This window comes from Curcuma longa, chromosome 8, assembly GCF_044706935.1.
Source record: "Curcuma longa cultivar G26 ecotype Majalengka, Jawa Barat chromosome 8, ITB_CL_G26_1.1, whole genome shotgun sequence".
In the NCBI taxonomy this organism is placed as follows: domain Eukaryota; kingdom Viridiplantae; phylum Streptophyta; class Magnoliopsida; order Zingiberales; family Zingiberaceae; genus Curcuma; species Curcuma longa.
Window position 1 is genome coordinate 7935393 of NC_133868.1, and position 22247 is coordinate 7957639.

The 22247-nt window shown below is 39.2% G+C and overlaps 4 protein-coding genes and 2 pseudogenes across 6 annotated transcripts; 3 read left to right on the forward strand and 3 right to left on the reverse strand.

The window, feature by feature from the left end:
• Positions 1-571: 571 nt before the first annotated feature.
• Positions 572-1373, reverse strand: LOC141833973 (antimicrobial ginkbilobin-2-like protein; annotated as a pseudogene).
• An 831-nt stretch (positions 1374-2204) lies between these two features.
• On the reverse strand, positions 2205-3270 carry LOC141832845 (formiminotransferase cyclodeaminase-like protein; annotated as a pseudogene).
• A 2647-nt stretch (positions 3271-5917) lies between these two features.
• Positions 5918-9142, forward strand: LOC141833373 (uncharacterized). Its single transcript, XM_074720795.1, has 2 exons — positions 5918-6986; positions 7551-9142. Exons 1-2 carry the CDS (start codon positions 5929-5931, stop codon positions 8890-8892), a joined length of 2400 nt encoding a protein of 799 aa, XP_074576896.1. The 5' UTR covers positions 5918-5928; the 3' UTR covers positions 8893-9142.
• A 3348-nt stretch (positions 9143-12490) lies between these two features.
• LOC141834127 (vascular-related unknown protein 1-like) lies at positions 12491-13321 on the reverse strand. Its single transcript, XM_074721578.1, has 3 exons — positions 12983-13321; positions 12832-12891; positions 12491-12743 (listed from the first exon to the last, which is right to left on the reverse strand). The coding sequence occupies exons 1-3, from the start codon at positions 13319-13321 to the stop codon at positions 12630-12632; spliced, it is 513 nt and encodes a 170-aa protein (XP_074577679.1). The 3' UTR covers positions 12491-12629.
• Positions 13322-15516: 2195 nt separating this feature from the next.
• LOC141833277 (putative disease resistance protein RGA3) lies at positions 15517-19236 on the forward strand. 2 transcript variants are annotated; one of them, XM_074720679.1, is made up of 2 exons: positions 15517-18977; positions 19110-19236. In XM_074720679.1, the coding sequence occupies exon 1, from the start codon at positions 15517-15519 to the stop codon at positions 18943-18945; it is 3429 nt and encodes a 1142-aa protein (XP_074576780.1). In that variant the 3' UTR covers positions 18946-18977; positions 19110-19236. The 2 variants fall into 2 exon arrangements, with proteins under 2 accessions (XP_074576780.1, XP_074576781.1); XM_074720680.1 differs by having other exon boundaries at positions 19090-19175.
• LOC141833278 (F-box protein At2g02240-like) lies at positions 19150-22228 on the forward strand. Of its 2 annotated transcripts, XM_074720682.1 has the most exons (4): positions 19150-19327; positions 20718-21058; positions 21159-21277; positions 21718-22228. In XM_074720682.1, the coding sequence occupies exons 2-4, from the start codon at positions 20771-20773 to the stop codon at positions 22151-22153; spliced, it is 843 nt and encodes a 280-aa protein (XP_074576783.1). In that variant the 5' UTR covers positions 19150-19327; positions 20718-20770; the 3' UTR covers positions 22154-22228. The 2 variants fall into 2 exon arrangements, with proteins under 2 accessions (XP_074576783.1, XP_074576782.1); XM_074720681.1 differs by lacking the exon at positions 19150-19327 and having other exon boundaries at positions 20600-21058.
• Positions 22229-22247: the final 19 nt, after the last annotated feature.

Genomic DNA, 22247 nt, shown 5'->3' on the forward strand with positions numbered 1-22247 from the left:
TAGATAATTTCTCTGCTAGCTGTTGATCAATTCAAGACTTCTGGAATTCTATAATTTTCTTCTCTTTATTTATTTTAATGGCATTTCTTTGTGGGCTGGCTCCTTTTCTCCTTCTCAGATATGTTGATGTCTGTATAGGAAGGCAGCTCGTGGACGCAGCCAGCACGGCACCCGGATGACTTCTTGCCATTAAAGTAAGAGAATGTCAAAGAGCCTTCAAGTTTTTTAACAAAAAATAATTGGTATTTATTTTCAAAAAGGTAAATATCCAGTAAATATTTTTCTTTAAAAATAATATTAATTGATTTTATCATAAAAATTGTAATAAAAATATAAACATAAAATTGTTTAACGGTGTATCAATGTTTTTTTTCACATCACTTTAAATTTAAAATAATCTCTACTCAAAAATAATAATAAAGCTCTACTACTAATATTATTATACGAATTTAATTACTGGTAGTTAGAAATTAATTTCTAATAATCTATAATTTAGCGTAATAAACTTAATTTAGTGATGCCTAAATGATACGATGATCGTACGGGTATAAGCAATTATGTTCTCACCTTTTCAGCGGACCGCGGGCGGAGGTGGCGCAGGAGGCGGCGTGGCGTTTTCCAGCGGGACTGTGGGTGCATGTCACCCCGAGGACCCTTCCCCCCTGTCTTCCCTGCAGGAACGACGGCAGCGGGTCGTACAGACCGCGCACGCACTGCCGGCATTGAGACGCCGACAAGTATGGTAAACACTGCACCAACCCGTACACCGTCGGGTCCTCCACAGTGAATTTGCTCACCACGCCCGTCGCGAACCTCGTTGCTCGACCTGGCTGCTCTGTCGAGGGTCGAGTCGAGTAGAAGATTGAGGAGGCGATTGAAGCGTTGTGGGTTACTGACGTAGGCTGTGTTGCCCAAGAGGATTTCCGGGTCGTTGCTGGTGTAGCTGAGGAATTGCACGTTGGAGAAGCGGAGGAAGCAGAAGTCGTACCAGACGATGACGGCCCTGTTGAAGGGGCAGACCTGCTGCGCGTCCTTCGTCGCGGTGCTCAGGCACGCGCGGCACTCGGTGGTGCTGACGTCGGCGCGGCAGAGCGCCAGGCCGATCACGAGGTCGGGAATTTGGCCGACGGTGGTGGTGGCGAACCCTGAGGTGGAGGCGTTGCGGGAGAGGGAGGATAGGAGGCGATTGAGGTTGGTTTGGTAGGTGCTGTTAGCGGTGAAGTTGCCTGTGGTGCCGCAGACGTTGTACAACGGTTGGGAGGCGAAGAGACTCATAGAAGAGAAGAGGAGGAGGAGGAGGAAGAGGAAGTGGTGGTGGTAGGCTGAAGGAGTCATTGTCATTGATAATGCCGATCGAGCAGATAAGTGCTACGTATAGGAAGGTCTACTCTTCAGTGTATGTTTACAAGTATGCTAGACACTATATATAAGTTTTCGGGTGAATTATCATGATTTGAATTCCTTAGTAAATTTTATAATTAAATAGTATATAATCATTTTGCAAATTTTTTATGGAGCTATTGTTTATATCACTTGTTATTTTTATCAACAGCTGTGCCCCTCGGTTCCATGAGTCACCATGGCCATTTTCTAGATGAAAACATATTAATATATTAATGTGTTTGACCTGTGATCTTTCTAGATGAAAATAATAATGTGTTTGTGTTTGACTTATAATCATTCTAGATGAAAATAATGAAAAAGTCAGCGCAAGAAAACAAGGCTTGAAGTGCGCTATTAGTTTTGCGGCTGCTGACAAACCATAATTTAATTCAATTAGACTTTCTAGATGAAAACAATATTAATGTGTTTGACCAGTATAATCATTCTAGATGATAACAATGAAACAAAAGTCAATTCAAGAAAATAAGGCTTGAAGTACGCTATTAAATCGACGACTTATGTGCCCGTGGAGTTGGCAATTACACCTAAACAAATTAAAATCTATGGAATGCGAACAGGTTAATGATTAATTGAGAGCATAAATGGCATGGTGGCTCATATATTTGATGACAGTTAATTAGTGCAAGGGAAAATGAAGATGGCATAACGACGGCTTATAATGAATGGACCGCAAAAGTTGACTAGTGCGCCAACTGTAATTCAACTGGCGGCATGCCATGCCGTCTGCATCATGCATGCCAATATGCCATGTTCAAGTCAACACCACGCAAATGTAATGTTCCATCGTATACCAAATAGTCTACTGGAAGCTGTTTTCCAAATTAAATGGCTTGTAAGAATCCTTTTCTTCAAAAATCCATATGCAAGATAGGAATGAATACATTTCACCCTCTTCCACATGAACTAGATCTAAGATACATTTCAGTAAAATATCCTTCCCCCACTTTGAATCCTTCCTCTGCGGCAAGTCTCTGGACTTGACTTTGTACCTGATCAGCCGCCCCTGTGATGCTCGGATCAAGCATATTGCATGCAACTAATTCAATGCAGCCTGCAGAATGAGATAGGGACATAGCTTGCACCGATTTTAGCCCACCTACTCGTTCCCTTACCTTGCTCGCAATTCTCCGAACAGAGTCGATATCAGTGCACCAGATTGGGATACTGTAGTTGTCGACCCAACGTGTAGCTCCTACGACCACAATGCCTTTTGCTGGTGAAGGCTGAAGGGGACCAGCATCAGGCTTCAGCTCCAAAATATCCGTTTTCAGAGAGCCTGTCCATTGATTTCCAGCAGAGTTGGGTTTGAAGTAGCCAAGCTTTCTTCTTAATTAGTGAATCAAGAGTTCTTCCTCCTTCATGGCATGATTCATATAGATAGGTCGGGGCTGCATCGCATTGCATTGCACAAGAGTTACAAAACCAACAGCATGATGAATGAAAGTTTCTAAGTTAACATAAGAAGCAACAGGAACCTTGGAGCTACTTTCCAATGTCAGTTGCCACTGATTTTGCAATTTCAGCAACTTGGTGAAGCGTAGCTTGTGCCAAGGGATGGAAGCAGATGTGGTCTACAACTCCAAGATGTGGGGATGAGTTCCATAATGCAATTCGAGATCGATAGCTTCGAAGGCTGCTTTCACCATGTCAAACACTACAGTCCTTAATTAATGGACTTGCTTCTGAGTTAATGGAGAGGGGTGAAACAATTGTGTAGCCAACTCGATTATAAACTTCATCCTTGAATTTGTTGATGAGAACAACTTCTGTATGTGCTTTGGCAGCATGCTCAATCAATTCCAGGGCAAGAGCATTTCGGCTTTTGGAGATGTAGATCTTTCAGCAAGCGAGTACAATTTTGAGCATCTTGGCTTTGTTGTCCCCTTTGTTTGCAGATAATTAGGGAGAGAGTTAACAAAAAATTATCCAATAATCCGTTTTTATTCATCAAAACTTTTAACCTTTTTTAGTGTCAAAAAAAATGGAAATTACAGCCTAATGCACCTGTTAAACATCAGTTCACGAGCATTTAAAGATATGTTAACTGATGAATCAAGCATATATACTCATGCGTTTTTACTCTCAAATTCTATTTTGAGAGTGAATTCACGTGTGATTTCTCTCCCAACATTAATCCTATTTTAAACCAATTTTCGTGTAATTACATTTCCGTTGACAAAAAAAGTAAATCTACAAATTAAAAAATTCGTCTTCATATGAGTTTTCTGCATAATTATCTCATAATCTGGTTCATTCAAAGACGAATTTCACACACGCGCGTACAGGAAAACGCTGGAAACAATCCCTAAATATTTGACGTATGATCCAATTATTTTTCCCCCTTCTTCTAGAAGCCATCGATCATTAGGAAAAAGGAATATAGGAAAAGAAAAACTAACTTGATTGGAGCGCAGTCAATTCCAATGGTCGTTCTGCCGGCGTTATCGATCGTGCTGCAGCGAATTGATATGGCCGAGATGAAGAAGAGGAAGCAATTGCGAGTGAGTGGGTCAGATACGTCTATATCTATTTATCTGTTCGACCTTATCACCCTCAAATCAAATCAACGGCTGATTGGATATTAAAAAAGAAATTGAAGAATCTGGTTCGTAATTTGTTTTACAAAAAAAAACTCACTTTTTTCGCAGCCTCGTCTCTGCTTTTGTTAAGTGCTCCTGCTCTTCCCCCAGAGACAAAAGAAAACGTACACCTCCATTGCTAATTTAGTTATGTCCCTTATATTTTCTGCTGCTGCTCTCGTCGCGGATCAAAATTTAGCTAGCTGGAATTCTGTGCATACTTGGAATTAATTTCAACGCTGTTCATCACATATACTTGGAATTCTGTCCCTTCTACTCATCTTCTATGTAATGACTGCGCTCCCTTTTGCCATCCATATCAATCATTTTTATTTGCAGCCAAATTAGTCTCGTCGTCTCTCACTCATGCATGTGAGCGACAAGTAACCACACAATGATATAAATGAACTAGTTAATTTAATACTGATATGATATTCCAAAACAACAACAAGCAAGACAAATAGTAATAGTCAAGATAGGTTTTAATATAATATCTGTTGTCTGTTGCGCATCAATGATGAAGCAACTTTAGAAACCATCTTTCTTTTAGAGTAAAATAGGACCACTACTATTTTAAAAAAAAACAGAAAGAAAGAAAGGAAAGAGACATCTAGCTTCAATTCGTCACCATTGTTCATTGTATATGAACGTCATGAGAATGCATGCCTAGGAAACGCCCAAAGACTTTTAGAATATTATAACAGCTTAGCTTTTAGCTAGCTAGACTGAGTCAAGTAAGCGAAATAGATGAACTACGCAAGCTCACAGAGTAATTAGCTGAAGTGAACTGAGTGACTTAGACGATCGAGAATCGAACAGGTGGTGTGTGTGATTGCTGTGGACGTCGAAAAGGAAGGGAAAGCAGCTGACCGGAATCAAAAAAGTTTGTACGTCAGTTCCAGCTTTTTTACACGTATGCGTCATGAATGACGTACTCATGGGAATGGATAATTAATTAATGAGTAGAGTAGGAAGCTGAATGTTATGATTAAGCATATATGTATACATTAAACCTTATCATTTTTAAATATTTTATTTTCCACGCAAAGCATGAGGTTAGTATTTTATATAGCCAAATGCAAAGGGGAATAATTGATCATATTGTCCTTATTTCCACCAGTTGACTCGCGAGTCTTGCTATCATTGTGTTATAAGCATATACATATAATCATCATTCACCAGGCCCATTTTAAAATTGCCAGACTAAGTATATAGATGGCACTTGAATAATTAGATACCCATCATTTGCATAATTAAGCTACATAAAATTTAACTTAAGATTAAATTAGTTATTCTACGCAAGTAAAAAGCCTTCGTACTATTTCAGCATGAATGAAATTAAGACCCCTGCATGCATGCATGCATAACATGTTATGTGTTTACTGGTTCGTTTCCCCCATTTTTCTAAGTTCTAAAAAACATTAATAATAAGTTGTGAAAATTGGGTAAATTGTAAATAGGAAATTAAGTATCTGAAAATTTCTATAAAAAGAATTATGAAATATAATTTGCTATAAAAGTTATACTATTAACTATTTTTTAAAAAAATGAATATAAATTGTAATTTTTTTTTATCAAACACAATCGCATGCGGAAACATTCTATAGTCATCCAGTCGTTTACTGCCGACGTCACTGGTTGGTCCTCTGCTCGCCTCACCAATTATTTATATTTTTCCTTTTGGGGTTTAAAGATCACTCAGACTGGGGGAGGCACTGAAAGTTGACGTGCCAATCACACTTCGGCATCAAGATTTATGCAACGTCGACGTCCAGTAAACAGTCCTACATTTGATATATCCATCTGTTGGAATACTGAACCACTCAATTATTTGAGTGTGTCGGGCCACTGCTCGCGCATGTCTCTTTCATCTTTGTGTATCGCCAACCACATCTGATCCATTATATATAGTTTCTACATTGAGCAAGATTAGTTAACTCCGATCATGGCGAGTCCCGGCGTCGGCCCAACCCGGCCATTCTCTGGGTCATCGTCGTCCTCATCCTCTGCTGCATCATCGTCGTCCAATTCGTCGTCATCGTCCTCTTCCTCATCATCATCGTCGTCGTCATCATCTTCATCTTCATCTTCATCGTCATCATCGTCTAATTCGTCATCCTCATCTTCGTCGTCGAACTCGACGTCGTGGTTGTATTCATCGCTGCCGTCTTGCAAAGTTCTAGAAAGTACGTTCGAAGTGCAGCGATTGTTGAGCGAAAGCATCACCTGCGGCGTCATGCTACTGATCACGCTCACCTTCTTCATAGCCGCCACCAAAAACCGGCTTTGGCACTCCAATCCAGCCATCGATAAAACGCACAAATACCTTCTCGCTCAGATGCTCGGGCCGCTCATGGATATAGCCACCTTCTACCTTCTCTCCAAGCCCTTGGAGAAGATCTACGTGGTGTGGGGGGCCATCCTGATGATCGGCCACGGTACCCTCTTCTGCATCGCCGAAGCATGCACCCTCAACGATTCCAACTCCGTCAAGCTTCTGTTCATCGGCATGCTCACCTACAATTTGGTGGATGTGACCAACGACATCCCCAAAGATAAGCACGGCCACGAGTCTTGGGGCTTCGTCATCAACCTGTGGGTCATTTGGGGGCTGATCATACTGAAGGCGGCGGAAAGGTTCTTCAGCTTTGAAGCCGCCAAGAGCACCTACGGGGTGGATTCCATCTACTCCGTCTCCAACTATTTGCGATATCAGGACGATCAGCCGCTGAAGATGAGTGATACCGCTGCTGATCCGGTTTACGAGCAAGGGCATAAATACATCGTCAGCGGAGAAGGGAAGATATCATTTCGGATGGAGATGAAGGACGAGAATAAGATGCAGACGGTGCCTAATAATGAGGAGGATTTGAGAAATAAAGTGATCACATTGGACAAGTTGAGGGACTGCGAAGGCGACCTGCTCAAGCACCCAAAGGACCTCGATGGGCGATTCAAAGACATATGCCTCTCCTTTGCCTTGATGAAGCTGCTCAGAAGAAGGTAATTGCAATTTTATATATCAGTCATTCACAAATTTCATGAATTAATATAAATGTCTCTCTCTCGCATGTTGGTTTAATTAGTTTTATCCAAGGATGGTAGGTTATTACTTAATTTTGTTGGTATACATGGCAGATAAAACTTAGATAATGTGATGAGATGAGTAGGTATCACAGTTCTATTTGATTAAATATATTGTTTTGTTTTACCCATGCATATATATAATACCTATCTAAACATCTGGTAAATTATTAAAGTAGAACTATGACACTAGCTGCTCAATTGTTGATGATAAGGATAGAAATGCATTATCGATCGTTTTAAGCTAGCTTTTCTCTTTATCAGATGCATATATATTCGATCGATGAGGATAAACTTTATGAAAGTTTCTATCTCAGTTGGTGACAGCGCACGAAAGATCTAGAGAGGATGATGCCAAGAGAGTTTAGAAAAGAGAGAGAGGAGAAAGCAAGATGATTGTTTTATTTAGGCGGGGAAAAAATACCAACTGTCATATAAACTTATTTTTACCTGATCCATTAATTTGCACACGTATATATGTAGGTTTCTTGATAATCCTAGTGAAGAATTAATCCGAGAATCTAAGGCATCGATCTTACAAGACCTCATAATCAAGTCGAAGGATGATAAGAGCAGGGTGTTTCGGGTGATCAAGACAGAGTTAGGGTTCTTAGAAGACTTCTTCTTCTCCAAGTACCCAATTGTCTTCGGTTATGGACTTCCCATCTGCAACTACCTCCTGTCTCTATTGCTAATGGCCGCCACCGGCTGGATCATCGTCACCACTGCTTCTCTCTGCGAAAAAAACAGTGATTATTTCACCACCTATGTCCTTGTAGCCATGATCTTTATCATGGAGATCACTGAAATAACCACTTACGTCCTTTCCGACTGGACCAAGGTGGCTTTGCTAATCATCTACGTGCAGTTTCCATGGCTACAGAAATCGTACTTAGTCAACATGGCGCTCAAATTCTTCTGCAAGACAAAGATCTTGCAGCCCGTGCGTGAGACGGTTGGACAATTCTCGCTCCTCAGACATTATCAGCACTTCCCCATCAAGGCTAGGCCACGCAGACCGACCCATGCACACATCAAAGTGCCTGAAAAGGTCAAAGAAATGATCGTGGATTGCCTTACATTAAGTATAGACGAGAGCCAAATCGTGCACGTCTCCAACGGTGAAAAATCACTGGAACGAAATAGCAAGAAAGAAGAGCTAGGTTGGGCCTGCGATCTCCCCACTAGCGTTCTGACTATTCTGGTGTGGCACATCGCTACTTGCTACTGTGAAACAAAATCATCGCAGACTGCGCCTTCATCATCAACTTATAAGGAAGTTGCCACCACGCTATCAAATTATTGTGCACACCTTGTGGTGAATGCGCCGGACCTGCTGCTGGATCGCAGCAAGGAAGAGAAGCTAATTTTTGATGAGACGGACAGGGTCTTGGAGGGCGCCAAAGACGAAAATGCAATGTGGGAGAAGATGATGCCGGGGGCGGACGTAGAATCAAATAGTAAAACGGCAGCAAGAATGGGAGCAATGCTGGGGATGAAGCTGGTGGATGGAATTGAGGAGGAGGAGGAGAGATGGAAAGTGCTGGGTGAGTTTTGGGTAGAGTACATCCTGTACCTTGCTTCATCGAACAATATTCAGGCTCACAAAAAACATCTTGCTTCCGGAGGGGAGTTCATTACGCATCTCTGGGTTCTTCTGTACCATGTCGGCATTCTTGAGCGACCAGAAAAAGCTGCAAATTCTGAAGGACAGCTGCTCCCAATACAAATTAAAGCTCCAAGTTCCAAACCATCCATCATGCGTCAGAGTTTGTGTTGTCTCTCCACTCCATCATGCGTCAGAGTTTGTGTTGTGGCATCTTAATTATATTATCTGGCTTGTGATATAAATAATTTGTGGAGCATTTTCATCCTCTTCTTCTTCTGCTTCTGCAAGAAGAACACCTTATGCTATAATATGATCCTGCATGCATCTTATCTGTATAATTAATATGATCGTGTAAAAACACCTTATGCTATATATATGCATGTGAATTAGTGCATGCTGCCATGCATGCTTGTACCATCCTTTATGCTTTTGGAATAAATGCATGTGAATTATTTTTGTTGACTAATGCTTGCTCCTTATTCCTATTCTTATAGGGAATCCATTCGACTAATTTGACTTAATTGCCTTGTCCGTGCCATATGATCGATCCACTTAACTCGTTTGCTAGATTTGGTTCTCAAACTAATTTGCTAGCTTGTCTTTGTTTGGTTGATTTGGTTCTAAATTAAAGATGCAATGCTTGAATTAATTCATGGGATCATACCAAAGCCAGCATATATAGATCAGCAATGTGGTGCTGAAATCCACAGTAATTGCATATGTAACATCATGAAAAGAATGAGTAAAACCACATTTGATTAGGTTACCAGGCACCAGCCAAAAGCCAGACATAATTGTATGATCCAACGGACGCTGGTAGTGTTTGATGCCCTCGCAGGTTTTCCTCTTCGGCCATTCATACTGAGTTTGCCAATTGAGTTGGAAATGACTGCTCCAGCCTGATAGTGCTGAAGCAGTACTTACTAGATTAATCAGTAAATGAATACCAACGATCTGAATCATTAATTGGAGCTTCACCCAATTCTGTTGAGTGAATAATAATATATAGATTAAAATAGCTAGGTAGAATGTTTTTTTATATAACAGATAAAAACACACTCTTTTACCATGAATTCCAATAAAATGCAAACCTCTTTCCCATTAACATTCACCCAACTGTGGTGTTCCCTACTTTGACGTGACTATCTTTGTCTGTTGGAATAAGGACAGTTTGCATTATTTGGGTGTGCCAGCCGCCAGGCTTTGTGTTGATCGGCTTTTCTGCAGTGGAACTGGATGTGCACCCATGGCCAATCTCAATAAGCGTACGTACCTAGCTTAATTGCTTCAATTAATTCCATGGACAATAGAATACTAGAACCAGTACTGGACTATATATATATCCTGCATGCCCCGAAATAACTTAAGCAAGAAATTAAAGCATAACACCTGCGGCCTCTTTTTCAAATTTTGCAATCAGATCAGATGCTGGAGCCCCTGACGAACTCTCCAAGCCGTATAACATCATCTAGCTCGGCTTAGGCTTGACCTCGAGCTGAGTCTGAATCGGATCCGTAATCAGATCAGCACGGTCGGCTATCCATTGGACCAGTTCAACAGACCCAACTCATAGACAGGTTGGACCCCGATAAACTGATAAACCAAGTGTTCAATTGCTAGCTATTTGAATCGATTAATAGCCTCGGTTAATTGCCGATTCATTAATTTTTTATATATTTTTTAGATTTTTAATTAATATTACTAAAATATTAGAAATATATTAAATGTAATATGTTATTTAATATATTTATAATATTTTAGTAACATATAATTCAATATTAATTAATCTATTCCACCTTCGTATTTAAAATAATTTTTTAATCTATTTATCTTAAATTTTTTGACATGGAACTATTTTATCTTTCTATTTAAATTAATTTTTTAACCTATTTATTTTAAATTCGTGAAACCATTCTACCTTTCTATTTAAATAATTTTTAAATTTATTTATCTTAAATTTTTTTTATGTAAGATTATTCTTTTTTTTATTAAAGGTAATTTATAATCTATTTATTTTGAATTATATAATATGGGACTATTCTACTTTTTACTTATTAAATTTATTAATCTTATTTAATTCATTTAATTACAAATGGTCATATTTTATTCATTTAATATTAAATTTATAACACTTTCTTTCAGAAACCATCGCAAAAGCTATGAAAAGATCGAGAGAAGAAAACGTTTATACATGAACTACTTTGAGACATCAGCCTTTCCAGTTCCAAATAGTTACACTGTCATTTGCTTTGGAATTAATAACTTAGGTTTTGTGTTAATTTCATTTTTCCCATTCCAAACTTCAATAAACTATACCACAGTCTAAAAATGACCCATATGCATAAGAACACGCTTGGCGTCCCAGTATCAACTTTAGATTGCTCACTTGAATTTCTTTTTAACAACTGGGAACCAGAACCGTGAACTAAAGACAATAATGACTGCTCCAAAACCTAGCATGAAGATTTTTGGTAACACAAAGGATAGTTTCCCAGAATTTGATCTCAAATGCAGAAGAATGAACATATCGAGCAAAACAGATAAAATTTCCTGTTTCAGTTCCAATAATCAGCAAACGCCCCTGCTATCTCGCAAGATACCCTTTTCAGACCATAAAAAGACAAACCCTAGAGACAGGCAGCGATCGTAATGGCCTGATTCTATGTTGCCCTAAAACACCTGCTTCCCTGAAGATCCCACCGCTATACTTTCTCCATTCTCATCCACAGATAGATAGGGGAAGAAATTAAGACACAACTGGAAAAAAAAATTCCACTTTGCCCTAAGAAAGCTCATCACGAATGCACCAAGAACCAAGAAACAAAAGGATCGACTAGAAGTAACAAAACAAGAGCCGTAAGATCACAGAACAAGAATTCAACCGAAAGAAACAGCATTTCTCATAGAGATGTTGTGCGCACCAAAGAGAGGAATGAGAAGAACCTGTAGCAATCAGCATTTCGAGCTTGCTTGCGAAAATCATGGATCCTGCGCGCGAGAGATCCCTCGATTGCTCACCAAATCGAGTAGGGTTTGCAGACCGTAGATCGCCAAACGACAAGCGAAAGCGAAGGAGAGCGATACGCGACCTGAGCTACTTCCTTCAATAAAAGGTCATTTTTGCCCAAATTTGTGTATAATGACTTAAAATGTCAAAAATGTTTAAAAATTTTGTATAAGAAAATATTTTTAAGATTTTTTAGTCTATTTAATACAAATATTTTTAAAAAGAATCAAAATCTTTATTTAAAATATAATTCCAAGTTGATTTTTATAATTTTTATATCAACAATTATTCTATATTTAATAGTAATTATCAATAAAAATATGATTTAGTTTGATTTTGGGTCACTCTTATTATTATAGGACAATCATAATCATAATTATACATCAAATTATAACTTAATAAAAGAATTTGTGATATAAAATTTATGTATTCGTTATAATGTGTTAATCTTTTTTATCATCTAAATTTATAGTTCATAAATAGAATTATAAATTTATAGTCTAATCAGTTCATCTAATAATTATGATTATCATGTCGACGATAGTGATTACGCTTCCCTTTCAACTTTTTCTTTTATTTCAACTGCTCAAATGCTAAAGGTTCTATTATTCATTCATCACCTAAACATAGAAAATGACTTATATCCTCTAATTCAAGCAGAAAAAAAAAGTTGATTGGGTATTAATTATTTTAATAAATTTATATTTGAAACTAATTTCTGTGAATTTAACTTTTTGAACGGCAAACATTCAACAATTGGAAATAAACATCAGATTCATTGTATATTTCTCTTCCAATTTTGTTTCTCTGTTCTTTCATTCATCGTAAAGAAGATTTTCTGCAATCTAGCAAAATTAAACGCCTACTAAAGATGCAAATGCTTCATCAATCTACAATCATTTATAAACTCCATTTCACCCTTTTTCTATGCAATTTCATAAACTTTTCAAACTATAAAGTCAATCATGGACAAAGGGACCAAACAGAGCCCTCTCTTCTTCAGCTCCGTGCATTCACTCGCCCTCTCTACGAAACCAAACCTACTCGCAGCGCCATCCTCCTGCAACAAGGAGCAGTAGACACCAAATTAAAATCTCGACAGAAGAACTTCAAAGAAAAGCAAATCGTTGATTGATTGATTAGTTTACCAGAGCAGTGTCCTGGTGGTTTTCATCTTCCTTGCTTGGGATTGCACTCAAACGAGTGATCTTTTCGAGCAGCACATGAAATAAGATGAGTTTCTTCCCCCTGAAGATTAAGAAAAGATAATGGAAATTGTGGGGGGCTGTAACAATTCACCTTGGGGCTATTAGCAGGCGAGCTTGCTGTGTCTTCCAAGGCATCGTCCTCCAGTAGCCTCCTTCCCTTCCTCCTCTTCAAGCTCAACTTCCTGTACTTTTCAGACACCTCGAGGCTCGCCGTCGGCTGCTGCGGCTTGGTCGTCTTAATCCTTGGAGCACAGGAAGCTGCATCCGAGATCATGGAATTGCCTGCGACGACAACGCTGGAGGAGGATCCGCCTGCTGCTCTCCTCCTCTCCTCTGACGCCATGAAGTCCTCGAAGTAGGTAGTCCAACCACTCTCTTCTTCGTAAGAACAGGACGAGGCATCAACCGACGAGTGGGTTGAGTTCTCCATGTCAAGGAAAGTCCCTCGAGGAAGCTACATATATAAAGTGATCGATGGAAAGTAAAGAGAAGGCTGAAAGATTCGCTGTTGGAATTGACGGCCTCAAAGACAAAATGCTAGAACGAGACGTGCGAGAAGAGGACAAGGAAAAGGGGATGTTTTGACATTTGAACTCTCACACCTAACCTAACCCTCGCCAATTCTTCTATCCTTTTTCTTCTTCCACCATTGATGCCCACGGTGAAGTTTGTTTATAGGGGAAAAAATGCTTGTGGATTTGGTCAGCTCTGTGACAGTTTCTACAGTTAAATCTTTGAAGGCCATTCACCAACGGGAAGGAGAAAGATGTCCAGTTAATTATAATCATAACCCTCATCACTTCATTATCAATTTAATGAATGTCTCGTTGCCATTTGCTTTCAAAGAAACATTGATAACCACCAAACAATGGTCAATAAAAATTAATGCCGTCATCAAATTAATGAGTATTTTTGTTGAAATACAGACGTTGATTATCACTCGACAACAATTCCTTTAAAACTGATGCTCTCACCTCAGCATTACACATAATTATACGGTTTATTTATTTATCTTCATTAGATTATAGATAACTTGGCACAAAAGGAAGCTATACATATAACTTAAACAAAACGTACAATCCAATATAGTAAATGTCTAAGGATTACATATAGGCACAAAACGATAGTGACAGATGAACAGCAGCCCCCTGATCTTTTGTTTAATTGTCTGCCTCCACTAATCTTGAACCATTAGAAGCCTTTTTTATTCTCCCATTTAGAAATGTTCAGATGACCTATCTGGTCTGGTGGTGGCAAATGGCCATATAGGGCTGTTTTTGGACCATTTCCATCTGTTAGTATCGAGGACCAGGGTGATATTCTCTCGGAAGAGACAACCTTGTGGAGCTTATGATAAATCTCTTTCAAGGTACTGCAAATCCTCACTGACCCATGAACATATCTCATGTTCGTTTTCTCGATATGGTTCGTTTCAACTTTATCGCATGTCTTGGAATTGAGATGGTTGTTGTCGGATCACTTTCGAGAGACAGCAGCTCCTGATCGACCTGTAAACATATATAGTTCGTGCACCGAGTGGATTCTGAACCATGTGTGTTGCTGATGCAAAGTGCAACCGAATTTATTCTGGAAGTTGACCTTCCATTGTGCCTATTTCAACCCCTTCTTGTGGCAGGGAAACAACTCTCCCTCGCATGCTCTCTGATCGGCCATGGTCACCCACATGCTCCTCTTGTAGGGGCATTTATATGCACAAGATGGATACTGATGTGATCAGGACGCTGATGTATCCTTTCCATCTCTTAAATTTGGAGTGACAGTTACAGGGAATTTGAATTCACGTCGAAAGGCTTTTTTTTGTTTGATTTACAAGGGGTATCTGGGCATTTGGCACCAACTAGTTCCCTTGGTTGACCGGCCCTGCCCCACGGCCTTCAACTAGAGTCCCCACCGACCAACGAGGGTAAATCAGGAGGATTCACTGACACCTACATTCCAGCCCATTACCAAATTGGGATCCACGTGCCCGACCAGCACAGTCGACTGCCACGCCCCAGGCATTAAACCCAGTGAGACGCAATGATTTCTGAACTGAACACTGATCTAAAATAAATTTTCGGCTCCGACCAAATTACAGGAACAAGAAGATGATGAAATACGAAATGATCATTCGACCTTATTTGTGAAATATAAATAATGAAGCTTTTGGTGAAAAGAATTGTAGTGCTGACTCTAGCAAGAACGTGGTGTGCTTGAGAATAAAATGTTCTATATAAGAAAATTATGTGGGAGATGTAATGGATAAGTTAATGATCCATTAATTAATTATCAGGTAATTTAATAAACATCCCAAACTTAAATAAGGCCCAATTGATCCTAATGTGGGCCCATCAGCCCAAACGTTTCTCAACCCAAACCCAAGTTAGGGCCAACTGCCAACATGCCACCAACTTGAAGCTAATAACTGATCGTCCCAATCACTCATAAAAGTCAATAAGTGTCCAGACACACTTGAAGCTGAGCACCACACAATTTATTTAAAAAAATTGTAATTTTATTTAAAAAGAAAAGTCGGTATATGAACATCAAAAGACCTCTAGTTCTCGGAGTCTGAACCCCCCTTCTTCCGCTCCTTTCTCCTCCTTTCCAGCAGAAATCGCAAACATGGATATAGCCGGCGTCGCAATGATGGTCGGACAATGGTTTGCGGGCTACATCGTCGATAAGCTGGTCAACTTCGTCGAGTCCCATGTATCCGACCACAGGGATCTGCTCACTGACGTGGAGGAGAAGCTCAAGGAGATACAAGATCGACTTCCTCGCATCCAAGCCGTGATCCATTCAGCAGAGGGAAGGCCGATCAGGGACCCAGCCTTGGTCGACTGGCTGCGGCAACTCAAAGAGGCGGCCTACGAAGCGGACGACCTACTGGACGAGATGGAGTACAGACAACTGAGGGATCAGGTACAAGACAGGGGCATGGTGAATGATTTAGCCGCATCAGCTCTCCGATTTTTCAAGAACCTATTTGTTTCGGATGATGAACTCCAGAGGTTGAAGAATCTACTGGGGGATGTGGATAAAATTTACTCCGAGATCGACCGCAAAAAAGTTGAGCTGGATGAGGACAGTTCAAGGCACACCGCATCAATAAGGGAGACGAGCTCCTTCACTCAGGAAGTGGTGTTTGGGAGAGATAAAGAGAGGGAAAGGATAATTGAGATGTTGTTGAGTTCCGGAAATGATGCTGATTTCCGCAGCAAGGGAGCTGGCAGCAGCAGCCATGCGAGTCTTGGTGTGCTTCCAATTGTTGGCATTGGGGGAGTTGGGAAGACAACTCTAGCACAGATTATTTACAATGATCCAAGGGTTGCTGACCATTTTGATCTCAGAAAGTGGGTTTATGTATCTAATGATTTCAATGTGAAAAGGATTGCAAGAGAGTTGGAAGGCGATATGGCTTCTGATTCTCGCCCTGATCTCCTTAGTTTAGATTCACAGCTAACTAAACTCATCGATGCCACTGAAAGTAAAAGATTTTTGTTTGTACTTGACGATGTATGGGATGAAGCTGGAAGAAAGTGGATGGAGCTTCGAAGTGCCTTGATCTATGGGAACAGAGGCAGCACTATTCTGATAACAACTCAAAGTCCATTAGTTGCCGAGGTGATGGGAACAATGGACCAAATCGAGTTAAAACTTTTAGAGGAAAGTGATTACTGGACGCTCTTTGAGCATTGTTCATTTGGTTCATCAAAAGTGATTGATTCATATCTAAGAAGAAAGTTGCAATTGATTGGTAAACAAATAGCAAAAAAGCTACATGGTTTACCATTAGCAGCGAAGGTATTAGGAAGTTTGTTACATACAAGATTGGAAGAACAGTATTGGAAAATGATTCAAGAAAGTGAATGGTGGGAAAATGATTTTGTCTTGGAAAATATTCTTCCATCTCTAGGTCTGAGTTACCAACACCTCAGCTCAAATGTGAAACAGTGCTTTGCTTTCACTGCCATGTTCCCAAAGGGCCACATATTTGATAAAGAACAGCTAGTTCAGATGTGGATAGCTCAAGGCTTTGTCAGAACAGGAACTCAGCACGGAAGGATGACACTGGAGGATATTGGGAATCAGATTTTTGATGAGCTAACTTGCAGATACTTCTTCCTACATACTATAAATGAAAGATATGTGATTCACGATCTGATAAGAGAGTTGGCAGTGTATATTTCAAGGGATGAGTGTTTTGTGATTGATGATGAACCTTCCAAAATTCCACCAACTGCCCGTCACTTGACAGTAATAAGGACAGCTAAACTTGACACACTGGCAGAATTATCAAAGCTTCATAAAGTGCGAACACTTGTATTCTATCGTGATTATCATCCTGAAGATCTTTTGTCCTTGGGAGAAAATGGTTCTAGAAAATTTTATGAATCACTGGAAGGAATCTTGAAAAATCTAAAGAATTTAAGAATATTGAATTTATCGTACATGCGCGTAGAACTAAAGAAGCTACCAGATGCTACCTGTGATCTTTCACATCTCCGATATTTGGACATTTCCGGCACTAAGATTCGGCAGCTTCCTGGATCATTCTCTAAGATTTACCATCTGCAAGTGCTGAATTTAAAGCTGTGTTGGATTAAAAAACTACCAGATGGAATGAATAGGCTTATCAAAATGCGACATTTACATGCTGATGCAGACACAATTGCTCTAGTAGATGGGATTGGGAGATTGACTGACCTTCAAGAACTAGATGAATTCCGTATTACCAGGAAGAGAGGGCACCAGATAGGAGAGCTCAAGGAATTACGAAATATTCGAAGGAGATTAATCATACAGAATCTTGAGTGTGTTGAATCTCAGGAGGAGGCCTTGGTGGCAAAAGTAAAGGACAAAGAACACCTTGATCATCTTGTGCTCAACTTCAGAGAAGGTATAAGGAGCCAGGGAGATATCGAGAAGGATATAATAGAAGGCCTTGAACCTCATTGTAATCTAAAGAGACTTAAGATTCAGCACTATGGAGGTTTGAATTCCCCACGTTGGTTGGAGAAGAATTATCTTACAAATTTGGAATCCATTCATCTTAATTGGTGTGCCAGGTGGGAAGATCTTCCACCATTGGGCCATCTCCCATTTCTGATGGACATATATATTTGGAAGCTTCCACTAAGAAGAATTTGTGCCAAATTTTATGGGGATGCTGATCAGGTCTTTCCTTCACTGCAAGAACTAACATTTCGTGACATGAATGAATGGGAGGAGTTGTCTGAATCAGACAGTAGGCCAATTTTTCCTTGCCTTACGAAAATGAGAATAGAAAATTGTCTTAAGCTAAGAAGAATCCCTGTTCTCCCTTTGGTATCAATGAAACAACTTGATATTTGGAATTCTGGTGATATTGGCAATGCCCTACCTGAGTATCTGCTAACTTTAACCTCTCTAACATATTTGGAGTTGCATAATTGTGCACAAAGAGCATCTGTGTCTCTATACAACCTTAGATTCCTTGAGTACTTAAGACTGGTCCGATGCCCGGAGTTGACCTTAATTGGTGGATTACAGTCTCTTGCAAATCTGAAAGACATAAATATTGAGAAATGCCCAAAGTTGATTGAACAGCCATTGCAACCATATGTTGAACAGGATTTGAGATCTCTGTGCACCATTTGGATTGATGATAATGTTCTCAAACATGTTTGGGCAATACTTGGAAGGACCCCATGTATTCAGGTGGTCAGAATCCATCATTGTAATGATCTTTCTCACGTCGACCCTGAGCAAGAGGAATGGTTTCAGCAACTTACTGCCCTAAATATCCTGGAGTTCCAGTACTGTCCAAAACTGCGAAAGCTTCCTTCTTCCTTAGGAACTGCCTCCTCCATCAAGATTTTAAGCATTCACCATTGCCCAAATATTGAGTCACTGCCAGATAATGGCCTGCCACTCCTCCTCCAAAAATTGGAAATGTACGGATGCACTAAATTGGCAGACCGGTGCAGGAAGGATGATGGGCCAGATTGGCCACTAATTTCAAATATCCCCAGCATCCGTATTGATGGTGAATCAATACAGTTGAAATAACAGCAATACCAAGGAGACTGGAGTTTGTTAAGGTATGTTTTGTCATTATGCATTTCTTTGAAGTTCTCAAGTATTTATTTTTATTTTATTAAATAGTTTATTATACCCATTTAGCTACTATAACAATAGAATTAATAAAATTAGGAAGGACCCCTTGTATTCAGGTGCTCAGACTCAGAATCCAAGGTTGTAATGATCTTTCTCAATTCAACCCTGAGCAAGAGGAGTGGCTTCAGCAACTCACTGCCCTAAATCTCCTCGAGTTCTACTATTGTCCAAAACTACAAAATCCTCCATCAAGAATTTAAAGATTGTCAGTTGCCCAAATATTGAATCACTGTCAGATAATGGTGAATTAATACAGAGATCGGAGTTGGTTTAGGTATGTTTTGTCATTATGCATTTCTTTGAAGTTCTTAGGTACTTATTTTTATTCTATTAAATAGTTTATTGTGACCATTTAGCTGCTGTAACAATATAATTAATAAAGTTAGTTTAAAGCTAATCACAATTCCCATAAAGTGAAAAAAAATAACATTGTAATTAAGTTTTGGAATGATGAAATAATAAATGGTTCAGGGATTTATCATAAAACATAATATATATAAGCATAATAATAAACAATATTGTAATACCTGCATCTTCAAGCAAATTACATTCTATAAATTATATGAAAAATCGAAATAGCGTAAATGCAATGGCAAATTTGCAGTACTGAATGGATTTAAATAGGTAGCAAAATTCATAGCATGAAGGAAGGCCTCAGTAAAGTTGGGAGTCGTTTGCTGAAGGTAAAAAAAACTACACAGATAAGGACCAATCAATTTGATAGCTGAGTTTTTATCAAAGGTTGCATTAGGCAAATTAAATTTGATGAAGGCTAAAGGTATACAAGGGCAATCAAAGCAAACATGCGCAGGTGTAATTTAATTATCATGCAAGTAAAGATGCAGTTACTTTGCATTTGCTATTAACTTTGTTTACTACTTGGGATGCTTTACTGGTATATACAAAGGCTTCAGCACCAACAAATTCAATAGGTTGCGTTATCAACTCAGCACAGTATAAAGAGTGGGTGTTCATTAACGGATAGGAATAAGAACATATGGTTGGGATGGGAGTATTTTTCTTATTCAATTGATAGAAATGAGATGCTTTTATGATTATGATTTATTTTTCTGTTCAACGGTGTAAATGTATGGTGAATATTATAAATATTTTCTTCTGCATTTAGGTTTAAATATCCATCAATAAAATAAATCAATGTAGAATTTTTAGTGTAAAGTGTGATTTATTCTTTGTTTTTTTTAAATCGTGAGTGATTTATTCTCGAAAGTATTATAGCGTTTGAATATAATATAAGTAATTTATTTACTTATTTTTATCTAATTCTTAACCGACCGTTGACTGCTTGATTTATAGCAGTAAGTGCAAAGACTTGACTAGGTCAACATGTCTAATTTGTCAACGGAACTTTCTAAGAAACAAAATTTTAAATTAATGCCATGCTTCTACTTAGTCTTTGGTTGAAATTTCTAAGAAGAAATCTTCAAATTAATGTCATGACTTCTGCTTAGTCTTTGGTCGAAATTTCTGAGAAGAAATCTTCAAATTAATGTCATGACTTCTGCTTAGTCTTTTCACTCGGTAATAATATAATAAAAAAAATCATCTATACTATATAAATAAAATAATAAAAAAAATCATCAACTATATATATCATATGTTTCATGAACAACAAACTATACATATATTTTTCTCCCATTACTTAGCGATCAAAGGAGACAAGTGCCATCTTCGATCACTTGTTCAGTTGAACCAGTCAATGGCAACAGAGAACAGAGGGCGGCCGTCCACTTGCGGCTTCTCCATGCTACCGGAGGAGTGCATCAGCTACGTGCTCTCCTTCACTTCGCCTTGTGACATCTGCAGGTTGTCGCTGGTCTCCAAGTCTTTCTTCGCTGCGGCACAATCTGATCTCTTGTGGGAGTCCTTCCTGCCTCCGGACATCGCTGAGATACTATCACGCGCCACGCATCCTGTGGACTGCTCCTCCAGAAAGGAGCTGTACTTCCGCCTCTGCCAACCCCTCCTCGTCGACGAGGGCAAACTGGTAGGTAGATTCATGTCATGTGCACGATATATCCCGGCACTGATAATTCTGAATTTGATTGCACAAGTAACGCTGCAGTTGACTTGTCTTTAATGTACAGAGCTTCCAACTGGATAGGCCAACAGGGAAGCAGACTTACATGCAATCTCCGGAAACCATGTATATAGACTGGATCAATCATCCTCAGTATTGGAAATGGATTTCTCTTCCAGACTCCAGGTATGCATGTCACGCCCCGGTATCATTCCTGGTACCCTCTTTTCAAGATGCTCTCATAGTTTTAAAATCGTTTGAACATCTCCTTTTCTTTTAAAACTATTCTTATTTCACCAGTAACCATTAATAGCATCAGTTTACTTGATGAAAAATTGACATGGTGCATATATACCTGACATACCCACCAAATCATTATCATTACTTCCATTATGAGAATTATAAAGGTTTTCATGAGTTTCTTCTTTTCAATTGTTCAACAACAAATATGAATTTTCAACACTCACTTTATGCCCGTTTGCCCTGCTCACCACCTTGTGGACGGATGGTGTGGTTGCTACATCTTGATACTTGAAGCTTTGTCTTTATTCCTTTCCATCTTACTATATATATATATATAGTTGATTGTTCGATATGATGTTTTGATTCACAACAAGTTTATTCAGGTTCAGTAAGCAGGCAGAGCTTGTATCTGTTTGCTGGCTGGCGATCATCAGCAACATAGACAGTCGATTGCTCTCCCAAAAGACAATGTATACGGCATACATGATCTATAAGTTAAATCCCGATTCATATGGTCTTGATTCCAATTCCCAAAAGGCCTCCATCAAATTAGGAGCTCATTCACAAGAACAACGTGTCTCTTTGATACCAGATGATGAAGAGGATGATGAGGAAGAAGTAGAAAAACAAATACAGTTGAGAGAGGATGGATGGCTGGAAATGGTGCTAGGCGAGATTTATAACGATCAAGGCGATGCAGGAGAGATTGAGATAAAGTTTCTTGACATTGAAGAACTCCATTGGAAGAAAGGCCTTGTTTTCGCTGGCTTTGAGATGAGGCCGACCAAAAGGAAGATGGATGCTGAATTGCTACGTTAATTTGTTTGTAAACTCAATTTAATGTAGTTTTCATGGTGATGTTCTGATACATTTATATGAGATTTCAACTATCTGAAGTTGTATTGTTACAATA

Excerpts from the sequence above, each read along its gene's own strand:
- LOC141833373 (XM_074720795.1), top strand. The coding sequence starts at position 5,929 with ATGGCGAGTCCCGGCGTCGGCCCAACCCGGCCATTCTCTGGGTCATCG. Across the intron at positions 6,987-7,550 it reads ATGAAGCTGCTCAGAAGAAG|GTTTCTTGATAATCCTAGTG; the intron begins GTAATTGCAATT and ends GTATATATGTAG.
- LOC141834127 (XM_074721578.1), bottom strand. The coding sequence starts at position 13,321 with ATGGAGAACTCAACCCACTCGTCGGTTGATGCCTCGTCCTGTTCTTAC. Across the intron at positions 12,892-12,982 it reads CGCCTGCTAATAGCCCCAAG|ATCACTCGTTTGAGTGCAAT; the intron begins GTGAATTGTTAC and ends CTGCTCGAAAAG. Across the intron at positions 12,744-12,831 it reads ACCACCAGGACACTGCTCTG|GAGGATGGCGCTGCGAGTAG; the intron begins GTAAACTAATCA and ends TCCTTGTTGCAG.
- LOC141833278 (XM_074720681.1), top strand. The coding sequence starts at position 20,669 with ATGTTTCATGAACAACAAACTATACATATATTTTTCTCCCATTACTTA. Across the intron at positions 21,059-21,158 it reads TCGTCGACGAGGGCAAACTG|AGCTTCCAACTGGATAGGCC; the intron begins GTAGGTAGATTC and ends TTTAATGTACAG. Across the intron at positions 21,278-21,717 it reads ATTTCTCTTCCAGACTCCAG|GTTCAGTAAGCAGGCAGAGC; the intron begins GTATGCATGTCA and ends AAGTTTATTCAG.
- LOC141833277 (XM_074720679.1), top strand. The coding sequence starts at position 15,517 with ATGGATATAGCCGGCGTCGCAATGATGGTCGGACAATGGTTTGCGGGC.